Raw genomic sequence first — 12365 nt, forward strand, 5'->3', positions numbered from 1 at the left:
GGTATCAACAAGAAACTTTGTAGGTTCATAGATCACATTGATTAGAAGTGAAGTGCAAAGAACAGTAACTCTGCCTTGTATAGTATTGGAATTATTGCACTTTGAACTTATTCCAGGGATATAACTCTGAAACTACAAGAAGTGTACTTTCCTGTGTCCAAAACCTATTTGGGGAGCATCACCCGGCTCAAACTGGGCTCTTGTTCATAACTGATTTTATCTGTTTTGCAGGTACCACCTGAACATTTACTATGTGCATCAGTGATGAACGCACCTGGTGCTCTAGCAGTATCTAAGTTATTGTATCCTGAGACAGAAAAGAGTAAAATCAGAAAAATATCTGATGTTGACATGGGAGAAAGGTAAAAATTTCTTAACATTTACACATGATTTATGAGTCTTAGTCCCCTGATTGAAACTGATACTAGTCATTTAAGATGATTATTTTCTCATGTTGCATTGTATATTATGGGTGAGTGGCCTTATTTTCAAAGAAATATACTGTTATGTTATGTCAAATTACGTTATGTTACGTTATTTAAGAAATAATACATCCCAAACAGTGATTTTATTGCTCAATAAAATCACTGTTTGGAGTTCGAATGTGAGGAGTTATTCACGAAGGCGATAAAATCACCGATTTGAATATATTATTTCAATGCTAACACGACATCAACAAATAAATGCTGCCATACCTGATACTTATCTAAATTGCACCTGATTTGTTTTCATACTTATTTTTAGTGCGTCGCATTTTTAGTGGTTACTTCACATGTATCATGATTAAAATTCTATTTCAGAAAAGGGATACACATTATTGTGGCTGTATCACTCAATGCCCCATTTGGTATCATATTTAGTTTCAATATTACGTTTCTTTTAGAGAAAGGGAGAGAATGGATTGCTGGTGGCAGCACTTACAGAATTCAATTCTATATTCTGTGCCATTATTTATTGCTAATATTAGTTTTATATTTCAGGAAGGGAATCAATCATTATTGAGACTGCTTCTTTTAGGCCAATGCTCTGTTATGTAGCAATCTAGCTATTTTGCTGATATTACATTCCTATTTAAGGAAGTGCAAAAATATTTAAGACAGCAGCACTGAGGCCAATGTTTCATTATGATGTCATGATTATTGCCAATGTAACATTTTTATTTCAGGATGAAAATAAATACGATAAGAACCTTCAGCAGCCATTACTTCATCCTGTGTCATGATTAATATTGCCAATTTTTTTTTTTACATTTCAGTAAGGAGAGAAATATTATAGATGCTGCAGCTGCTGGCGCGTCAGCCTCCATCAAACTGGTTGCTAATATTGCTGCCAATCTTATTGCCTTCCTATCATTATTGGCATTTGTAAATGCCATCTTGTCCTGGCTAGGAAGCTTTGTTTGTCATCCTGAATTCTCCTTCCAGGTAAACATTTATTTACTTTATTTATATTACAGTTATTTAAAAAAAAATATGTACCAAAGCACTGCCGTCTGACAGTTAAATTTTATAAACAGGGTAACTTTATTAGGGGTGTCATGGTTAGAATAAATGCTAACCATTTAAACGGAGACAAGATAATCATGTTAAACTTTTAACCGACCACACTTAAAAATCCTTAGATTTTCAACATTAAGTTTGTTTCTTTATGACAAGATATGACATTGTGATTCACATTTTCTTTTACAATACATATGCGAGTATGGAATGACTATTTTTTCGTTAGGGTCGTACCGTTAACGATCAGATCCGAAAAATACATTGTTATTGTTGAGAACAACTAAAAGATAAACAAAATGTCATATCTTGTTATAAGAAACTAACGTAATGTTTATAATCAATTTAAAACTTTTTCAGAATCTTCTCTTTGACAATAAGCAACCTCAGTTACCAGTTATTTAATTTTCTAACCAGATTTCAGCTAAAAACCAACCATACACGATTAAACAGATAAACGTAACACCCCAAAACTATATCTAGTATATATTAAATGTTAAGTATTATTAAATAGAAAAAAATGATCTCAATAGAAATACTTTATTTGAAGAAGAGGTGTAATAATGGACTGTATTTTTATGAGTACCTAATTAGTTACTAATATCACTTACTATTATTCAAAAAAACTTACTGTACATTACAGTTTTTACATTTACAAATTGATTATGAAAAAGATGAATGAATTTGTAAACATGAATTTAGAAAAACCATAGTTATAAAAATGTGTAAATTTTATATTTCAGTTGATCTGTTCATACATTTTTATGCCAATGGCATATTTAATGGGCGTGGAATGGTCAGATGCAGGTGTTGTGGGAGAATTGGTCGGAATCAAAACTTTCTTGAATGAGTTTGTTGCCTACAAGGAACTTGCAAAATTTATTGAGAACAGGTCAACATGTAGTGGGGAATATCTCTCAGTAAGTTCACAGTTCAATATGTATCATATATGTTAATATGTTTTATTAGTGAGATATGGAATATATTACTCACTGTGAAAATGACATAACTGATTTGTGTTTTCAGGATTTTGAAATACATTCTACTTTAATTAAAGTAAAACCCAACTTTAATTAAAGTAAATTGTTTATGATATATTATATTGACCAAAGGATTGTATTTAAATTTTTCACTTCCGGGTGATTTTCTTCTTTTTTGGCATTTTCAAGTAATACAAAGTAAGTACTCCATGAAATTGGTTATATATTTATTTGGCATTCTCCAGTGTGATGTAAGAGTTACTTCCCATATTTATATATTTATAAGATTTAAATGACATTCTTGATATCTGTCTAATTCATTTGGTTTTGTGATATTGTGTGGCATATTGTCCCTAGCTCAAACCATAAGAGGACGCCATTTAAACAGCTGCTCTAACAATTAGTGCATTTTAAATAGTTTGTTGTCTGGTACATTATCATGCAGCATTTCGTGAAAAAAGGAAAAGATGACAACACATATTAACTTGCAGTTCAACAAAAATTGTTACCGCCCAGTGATTTTGCTAGCAGAAGGTGAAATGACAAATGATGCTCAGCGTCAGACGAAATGACAAATGATGCTCAGCGTCAGACAACACAATAAAAAAGACAATATTGCTGGTTATAAAACTCAGCCACCATAGTATATCTATAGACAAACAGGAAAGTCAAATAAAATCTAAATAGTAAGAGTGTAACAGTATACATGTACTGTTAAAAGGTTTAACCATACCATACAAGATGGTAGAAACAGAGGCAGGACTACTGTATGGTAAATGGTTATACAATTCTTTCAAAGCAATTAAGTAAAAGGTATATTAAAGATGCCTTTTATTATATAATCTTACATTGATGTAATTTTAGATCACCATTTTATTTCAGATCAGATCTCAAGTGATAGCAACATACGCTCTTTGCGGCTTCTCCAATCTTGGGTCAATTGGTGTCCAGATGGGAGCTTTAGGATCAATGGCTCCTGAGAGGCGTGGCCACATTGCTACTATCGTGTTGAGATCACTCCTAGGAGGTGTGGTCACATGTCTAATTACCGCCTCTATTGCTGGTAAGTAAAAAATTTGATAATGTGTACATGCCCCTTTTGGATGCATTTCACCATGTTAGTTAACAATTTCTCTATAGTGCTTTGAGAGATGATATAGTTGTCTTCAACCCTATCATTTAGTTGTTTTCAAGATTAAACACATAACTACAGGTTGTTTAATATTGAACAATAAAACAGTGGAATACACAAGCTTAGTGCTGAAGAAAAAATACCTGGCTTGCAGTATGCATGCCTAATGTGATTTATCAAGCTAAAAAAAGTAAAGTATAACCTGTTATGTACATACATATGTATAGCATTCCAATATAGGATATATTGGATACTGCAATGTAAACGCAAAAACCATTGAATAACTCTATTTCATAAGTTCAAAGTAAGAATTAAAACTGTTATATAGACACATCAGTATGATCTACCTGTACATACTGAGAATTTAATTTTCAGGTTTGCTATTGGTTGATGAGCCTGTGGATTTATGTATAGCCGGAGCAAACGGTACGGTCATCATGAATGTAACTATGGCAACAATGAATGATGCTATCAGTGTGAACAATATAACAAACATAGTGAATGCAACTGTTTCAAGTGTTTTATGATGAAGGCTTTTATTAGGAAAATAATAAGTGTTTAGTTAGATGCTTTCTTTATTTTCTTTTCTTTTTTATATTTATCTACATGTATGAAAATTTAGTGTTTAGCTAGATATGCCTTCTTTATTTTTCTAATGAAATTTTGTCTGTTTATGTACGTAAAAAATAGATTTTTATGTGCCATTTTTATGTGCCATTTTTTTTTTAATAACCAAAATGTTTATATGAAATAGGAGGGTTCAAAACATCAGTGTTAGGGTGCGATATAATTTGTCAGTTAATGACCATGATGACAGCTAGTATTGCTTCATGCAGTGTTGATTTGAACCTTTCAAATGTGTACTATCACTTTTAATAAGATAACATATAATTTTCCAACTAATTTATGCCATTGAATTAGTTTTTACAAAGATTTATTATGCCCCCACAATGTGGGAGCATATAGCGTTGCACTTGTCCGTCCGTCTGTCTGTCTGTCCGTCCGTACGTACTTCCCGAAATCTTGTGAACACAACTCCTCTTAAACCGGATGGCAGATTTTGCTTAAACTTACAGGGATGAATAACCTTAATGTGTAGATGGTAGTAAAGGAAGGAATTTTTCACTGTGACCAAATTTAACAGAATTATGGCCCTTTGTTGATTTTTTCACAATATACTATATAGAAATTTTGTGAACGCAACTCCTCTTAAACCGGATGACAGATTTTGCTTAAAGTTATAGGGATAAACAACCTTAATGTGCAGATGGTAGTAAAGGAAGGAATTTTTGCTGCGACCAAATTTAACAGAATTATGGCCCTTTGTTGATTTTTTCACTATATACTATGTAGAAATTTTGTGAACGCAACTCCTCTTAAACCGGATGGCATATTTTGCTTAAACTTACAGGGATGAACAACCTTAATGTGTAAATGGTAGTAAAGGAAGGAATTTTTGCTGCGACTAAATTTAACAGAATTATGGCCCTTTGTTGATTTTTTCACTATATACTATGTAGAAATTTTGTGAATGCAACTCCTCTTAAACCGGATGGCAGATTTTGCTTAAACTTCCAGGGATTAACAACCTTAATGTGTAGATGGTAGTAAAGGAAGGAATTTTTGCTGCGACCAAATTTAACAGAACTATGGCCCTTTGTTGATTTTTAGTTTTCAACTTGTTTCACATGTGGTCCAAAAGATATTTGACCTTGAGTCATAAGATTGACAGAACAGTGGCGTGTGGGGGCATCCGTGTCCTATGGACACATTTCTAGTTTGTCAAATGTTTAAACTACAACTTTTTTGTAGTTTCTATGGGGGTATCTTTTAGTAATTTTACTCAAAGCATATATTCAAAGTCTGGTTATTTACCTTACATTTTGATAAAATTATATATTTCAAAAGCTTCTGCAGCTCTAAGTTGGTCAAAGGTCAATATCATCCTTCATTTTTATTTATTGCATGCCCATTTAGTTTTTTAGCTCACCTGAGCTTGCTCAGGGTGAGCTTTTAGGATCGATGAATGTCCGTCGTCCGTCCGGCCGTCCACAATTGCTTGTGAACACTCTAGCGGTCGCATTTTTGCCTCAATCATCATCAAACTTGGTCAGGATGCTTATCTAGTTGAAAGCTCGGATGAGTTCGAACATGGGTCATCTCAGATGAAAAACTAGGTCACAAGAGCTAAAAATAGAAAAACCTTGTGAACACTCTAGAGGTCACATTTTTGACCCAATCTTCATCAAACTTGGTCAGGATGTTTGTCTAGGTGATAGCTGGGATGAGTTCGAACATGGGTCATCTCGGATGAAAAAGTAGGTCACAGGAGCTATAAATAGAAAAACCTTGTGAACACTCTAGTGGTCACATTTTTGAACCAATCATCATCAAACTTGGTCAGAATGCTTGTCTAGTCAATTGCTTGGATGAGTTCGAACATGGGTCATCTCTGATGAAAAAACTAGGTCACAGGAGCTAAAAATAGAAAAACCTTGTGACCACTCTAGTGGTCACATTTTTGACCCAATCATCATCAAACTTTGTCAGGATGCTTGTTTAGATAATAGCTCGGATGAGTTCGAATATGGGTCATCTCGGATGAAAAACTAGGTCACCGGAGCTATAAATAGAAAAACCTTGTTAACACTCTAGCGGTCACATTTTTGCATCAATCATCATCAAACTTGGTCAGGATGCTTATCTAGTTGATAGCTTGGATGAGTTCGAACATGGGTCATCTCGGATGAAAAAGTAGGTCACCGGAGCTAAAAATAGAAAAACCTTGTTAACACTTTAGCGGTCACATTTTTGCATCAATCATCATCAAACTTGATCAAGATGCTTGTCTAGGTAATAACTCGGATGAGTTCGAACATGGGTCATCTCGGATGAAAAACTAGGTCACAGGAGCTAAAAATAGAAAAACCTTGTTAACACTCTAGTGGTCACAATTTGACTCAATTGTCATCAAACTTGGTCAGGAAACTTGTCTAGGTCATTGCTGGGAATAAATCGAACATGGGACATCTCGGATGAAAAACTAGGTCACAGGAGCTAAAAATAGAAAAATCTTGTTAACACTCTAGTGGCTACTGTTGTGATCCAAATATTCTGTTAATTGGTCTGAAAGTTTGTTTTGATGATTTCTAAGTCAAGATCGAACATGGGTCATCTTGGATGAAAAACTAGGTCACACCGCCCAAATATGGAAAAACCTTGTTAACATTCTAGTGGTCACATTTTCGACTCCATTATCATCAAACTTGGTCAGAATGCTTGTCTAGGTAATTGCTTGGATGAGTTCGAAATCGCATGTGAAACTAGGTCACCGGAGCTAAAAATAGAAAAATCTTGTTAACACTCTAGTTGCTACTGTTTTGATCCAAGTATCCTGGAAATTGGTCTGAAAGTTTGTTTTGATGATTTCTAGGTCAAGTTTGAATATGTGTCACCTGGGTAAAAAACTAGGTCGCACTGCTCAAATATGGATAATCCTTGTTAACACTCTAGTGGCTACTGTTGTGATCCAAATATTCTGTTAATTGGTCTGAAAGTTTGTTTTGATGATTTCTAAGTCAAGATCGAACATGGGTCATCTTGGATGAAAAACTAGGTCACACCGCCCAAATATGGAAAAACCTTGTTAACATTCTAGTGGTCACATTTTCGACTCCATTATCATCAAACTTGGTCAGAATGCTTGTCTAGGTAATTGCTTGGATGAGTTCGAAATCGCATGTGAAACTAGGTCACCGGAGCTAAAAATAGAAAAATCTTGTTAACACTCTAGTTGCTACTGTTTTGATCCAAGTATCCTGGAAATTGGTCTGAAAGTTTGTTTTGATGATTTCTAGGTCAAGTTTGAATATGTGTCACCTGGGTAAAAAACTAGGTCGCACTGCTCAAATATGGATAATCCTTGTTAACACTGTAGTGGTCACATTTTTGACTCACCTGTCATGAGACTTGGTCAGAATGCTTGTCTAGGTAATTGTTTGGATGAGTTTGATAATTCAGGTGAGCGATCTAGGGCCATCATGGCCCTCTTGTTTTCAATTTTACCAAGTAAAAGTGGCATTAATTTTTAACCAGGCATTAATTTTGTGTGTATGTTAAGTACAGATAAATGATAAAAAAGGTCATGGTCATATTTGGAAACAGTCAAAGGTCAAAACATTGAATAACAGTATATTATGTTGTTAAAGCAGCATTGCATTGGACAATGTCAAAGGTCGCTTGTAGAGGTCAAGATCTAAGCAGTACTTATGAGTCAAGGTCATGCTCAGATATTAATAAGACACATTGTATAGTTCATTAATGTGTACAGCATGTCCAAGGTCAAGTGTTTGAGGTCAAATGAGTGCACTTGGTATTGGTGCTGATGTATACAAGGTGAAGTTCATTAATGTGAACAACATGTCAAGTGTTTTAGGTCAAATGAGTGCATATGGTATTTGATACTGATGTATACAAGGTGAAGTTCATTAATGTGAACAACATGCCAAGTGTTTTAGGTCAAATGAGTGCATATGGTATTTGATACTGATGTATACAAGGTGAAGTTCATTAATGTGAACAACATGCCAAGTGTTTTAGGTCAAATGAGTGCATATGGTATTTGATACTGATGTATACAAGGTGAAGTTCATTAATGTGAACAACATGCCAAGTGTTTTAGGTCAAATGAGTGCATATGGTATTTGATACTGATGTATATACAAGGTGAAGTTCATTAATGTGAACAACATGCCCAGTGTTTGAGGTCAAATGAGTGCATATGGTATTTGATACTGATGTATACAAGGTGAAGTTCAGTAATGTGTACAACATGCCAAAGGTCAAGTCTTTGAGGTTTATGGGTGCATTTGGTATTTTGTGCCGATGTATACATGGTGAAGTTCAGTAATGTGTACAACATGCCAAAGGTCAGTCTTTGAGGTTAATGGGTGCATTTTGGTATTTTGTGCCGATGTATACATGGTGAAGTTCAGTAATGTGTACAACATGCCAAAGGTCAGTCTTTGAGGTTAATGGGTGCATTTTGGTATTTTGTGCCGATGTATACATGGTGAAGTTCAGTAATGTGTACAAACATGCCAAAGGTCAAGTCTTTGAGGTTTATGGGTGCATTTTGGTATTTTGTGCCGATGTATACATGGTGAAGTTCAGTAATGTGTACAACATGTCAAAGGTCAAGTGTTTGAGGTTAATGGGTGCATTTGGTATTTTGTGCCGATGTATACATGGTGAAGTTCAGTAATGTGTACAACATGTCAAAGGTCAAGTGTTTGAGGTTAGTGGGTGCATTTGGTATTTTGTGCCGATGTATACATGGTGAAGTTCATTATTGTTAATAACATGTAAAAAGGTCAAGGGGTTGGGGTTTTGGGGCTTTTGGTTTTGGGGCTGATGAAACTTTTGGTTCTTAATTTTTTAAAACATGAAAAAGGTTTAAAGTTTGGGGATTAAATTAGTGTTTTTGGTTTTTTGATGTTGATAAAATGTATAAAACTGTCCCAAATTAAAGGTTGTTATTAAAATTTGTTTAAATTTCCCAAGATTTTAAATTGTTTTTTCATGAAAAAAGGTAAATGTCATTTTTTGAAATTTTTTAAATTTTTAAAAAGGGGAATATGATAAGGTATTAAATCTTTTTGGGTTTAGGGTTTTAAATCCTGTTTTAAAAAATGAAATTTTTCCCTGCATTGATTTTCTGGGTGGGTTTATCTATGGTTGTATCATTAAGCTACCTGTACATGCCATTTAAAACTTCTAATGAATTATGAACGTATCTTGGGCAATCAGTAGCAACTTTAAGGGAATAGGGTATTTGGTATTAAACTTTTCACTCACAGTTATTAAGTAATTTTATTTCTTTTAAGTTTTCTTTAACATTTATTTAAACATTTCTTTATCATTTTATCAACATTTGAGTAAATTTTAACTATTTCATCTCATTATTGTAAAAAAACCTATAGGTCACTATTTATTTTGGTTTCACGTGTTGTGCAGCATAATAAAACATTCTTAATCACTAAATATGTTGATTTTTTTTGGTCGTAATCACAAACAATCATAATTTTGAAATAGTCTAGGGAGTAGTTCAATGAATATTTCAGTCTATATGACACATATTTCATTAATCAAGAGTGCTCTGATCATGAAATAATAGGCCAAGGTCAAACTTATATGTCAAAGGTCAAATAATTAAACTTTCACAACAGAAATATTCTAGTATCTATATTGAGGGCTTTTGTAATAGTTACTTAAATACAATGTATGACAATGGCAATATGGTTATTGTTAAAAGTCAAGGTTACACTTGGAGGTCATATGTCAAAATGAAAAATGAAACTGTAATTTTGTACAAGCTGTTGGAATTTCATTTAAATCTTGTAATTAGAAAAGGTTTTCACTTTTCTTATCAAAGGTTATGGCCAGAGCAGAGTATATAGTGTGGAAAACTTAGAAGGTTCTGACACCACATAAAATATTGCAATAAGATAATGAATGAGCAAAGTCCTTGTGGTTAAGGTTAATGGTGTCTGCCTCGTTATTCAGGGATTGTGAGTTCGAGTCCATAATGAGTCTTAACTATGACCCCTTGTATGATACCGGCACTGGTTAGTTCCAGGAACCAGAATTGAATTTTTCAATGATTTAAATAATGTAGATTTCAAGAACTTGTTTTTACAGCCGAAATAAGTTTTAAACAAATATGAATGAGTCTGAAGTACTTGTTGCATATAATTTTTTCTTAGAAGTGTCAAGAGTTATGGAATTTAATTATCTGCAAGGTAAAATGTTTTTCAAACTTCCACTTGATGAGGTTTGGGTGTTGGAATTTTAGGTGAAAGCTTAAAAAAAAAAAATTAACCAGGATTAATGTGAAAATTCATTTAAATTCATGGCAATAAGACATCCTTCATACCATTACCGAGTGTTGTCATAACTTGCCATGTGACAAAATCTGTTGGGAGTTTTGCTGCTAAATTCCAGTATTTTAATAAAAAACGAATTAAAAAAATTAACCCAGAGTGTACTTTATTTCAAAGCAGTTCAGCTACTTGTAATCATTTGGATATTGGTTATTGTTACTTCACAGCTGATTTAATGCAGACTCTTGTACAAATATTGCTTGTTGGAATGTACAAGACAAGCGTTTGCCTAAAACATTTCTCTTGTTGGAATATTCAAATTGAGTGTTTACACAAAACTCATTTTCGCGTTGAAATGGTCAAACTCATTTTCGCATTGAAATGGTCAAACTTATTTTCGCGTTGAAATGGTCAAAACTGAGTGGTTACACAAAACTCCTTTTTGTGTCGCCTCCCTGAAGTAGTGGCGACATATAGGGATCACTTCTCCGTTGTCTTGTCTGGCCGTCTGTCCATCTGTCTGTCCGTCACAAGATTTGTCCAGACTACTTCTCATAAACTAATGGGGCAATTTCATCCAAACTCGACAGAAATGATCAGTACCAAGTTTAGTTGCGCAATATCATCAGCATTTTCCAGTTCAATGATATTTGTCTCGAGTGATGCCCTTTAATAATTTTTTGTCTGGACTACTCCTCTTATACCACTAATGCAATTTTCAGTGAAACTTTAAAGGATTGATCTGTAGTTCAAGTCCTTGTGCATATTGTACGGGTTTTCCGGTTGAATGATTTTGGTTGAGTAATGGTCCTTTAATAAAAAAGGTGTTTTTTTGTGTGTTGCAAGATACACAAAAGCTTGCCTGGACTACCCTGCAAAAACTATTTGTGCAATTTCATCCAAACTGTACAGGAAATGATCAGTACCAAGTCTAGTTGTGCATATCATTGGCTTTGCATAGCTCAATGAATTTTGTCAGAGTTATGGCCCCTTCTTGTTTTATACCACTTATGCAATTTCAGTGAAACCTTACAGGATTGATTCGCAGGTCAATACTTGGCATAATACACGAGTTTTCTGCTAAAATGATTTTTGGCCCAGTTAAGGCCCTTGAATAAGAAGGGTGTTAGTAAAGTTTGTCCGAACTACTCCTCTTATACCATTAATGCAGTTTCGATGAAACTTTACAGGATTAATCGTAGGTCAAGTACTTGTGCATATTGCACAAGTTTTTTTTGCATGAATGATTTTTCAGGTGAGTTATTGCCCTTGAATAAGAAATTTGTTTTGCCCTGTTAATGATTTTTGGGTCTCCTGCTACACAGTAGCTGCAACATTCAATTGGCTATCATGAGGCGACACATGTCATCACTGATGCCCTTGTTTTTGTTAGAGTTTACAAAATTAGTGTTTGCACAAAACAGGATTTTCTTGTTTTAATATTTATATTCATTAACTTTCTATCAGCGTTATACATTTGAATAGGGAAACTCCTAATTTCATAATGTTTGATGGGCAAGTCATTTCATTCATAAGAATATGTGACATACATGTTTTAGTTAAAATACCAGTGCCCCCTGTTAAATATTACACTCAATTTTAGTCCTTATAGAATGATGTTTAGTCCCTTTTGTAAGTGTTTGAAGAATTCTTGGAGCAAAGACCCTTTTTCTTCAGATGAACTTTCATGAATAGTGTTTTACATGTTTTATGAACTTTAATGAATAGCGTTTTGTGAATCGTCATCTTTTATGTATTGTTTTTAGTATCTTTCTTGTACATATCATTCATAGATAGAATTTCTATAGGATAGCATTGCCTTTTGTGTTGATTTGCATTTATGATTTACATTTTGTACAATTTACATTTTAACTTG

The 12365-nt window shown here is 33.9% G+C and overlaps 1 protein-coding gene across 2 annotated transcripts in view; it reads left to right on the forward strand.

The window, feature by feature from the left end:
* Positions 1 to 5585, forward strand: part of LOC132749949 (solute carrier family 28 member 3-like) — a 31557-nt gene extending 25972 nt beyond the window's left edge. For both annotated transcript variants that reach the window (XM_060739890.1, XM_060739891.1), the window contains exons 9-13: positions 232 to 362; positions 1256 to 1424; positions 2240 to 2416; positions 3359 to 3539; positions 3984 to 5585. In XM_060739890.1, the coding sequence (XP_060595873.1) occupies positions 232 to 362; positions 1256 to 1424; positions 2240 to 2416; positions 3359 to 3539; positions 3984 to 4135 (810 nt within the window). In that variant the 3' untranslated portion in view covers positions 4136 to 5585. The remainder of the gene's footprint in view (positions 1 to 231; positions 363 to 1255; positions 1425 to 2239; positions 2417 to 3358; positions 3540 to 3983) is intronic.
* The last annotated feature ends 6780 nt before the right edge of the window (positions 5586 to 12365 follow it).

The sequence above is a fragment of the Ruditapes philippinarum genome, unplaced genomic scaffold (assembly GCF_026571515.1).
Source record: "Ruditapes philippinarum isolate M1 unplaced genomic scaffold, ASM2657151v2 ctg5730_1_1_1_1, whole genome shotgun sequence".
NCBI lineage: Eukaryota > Metazoa > Mollusca > Bivalvia > Venerida > Veneridae > Ruditapes > Ruditapes philippinarum.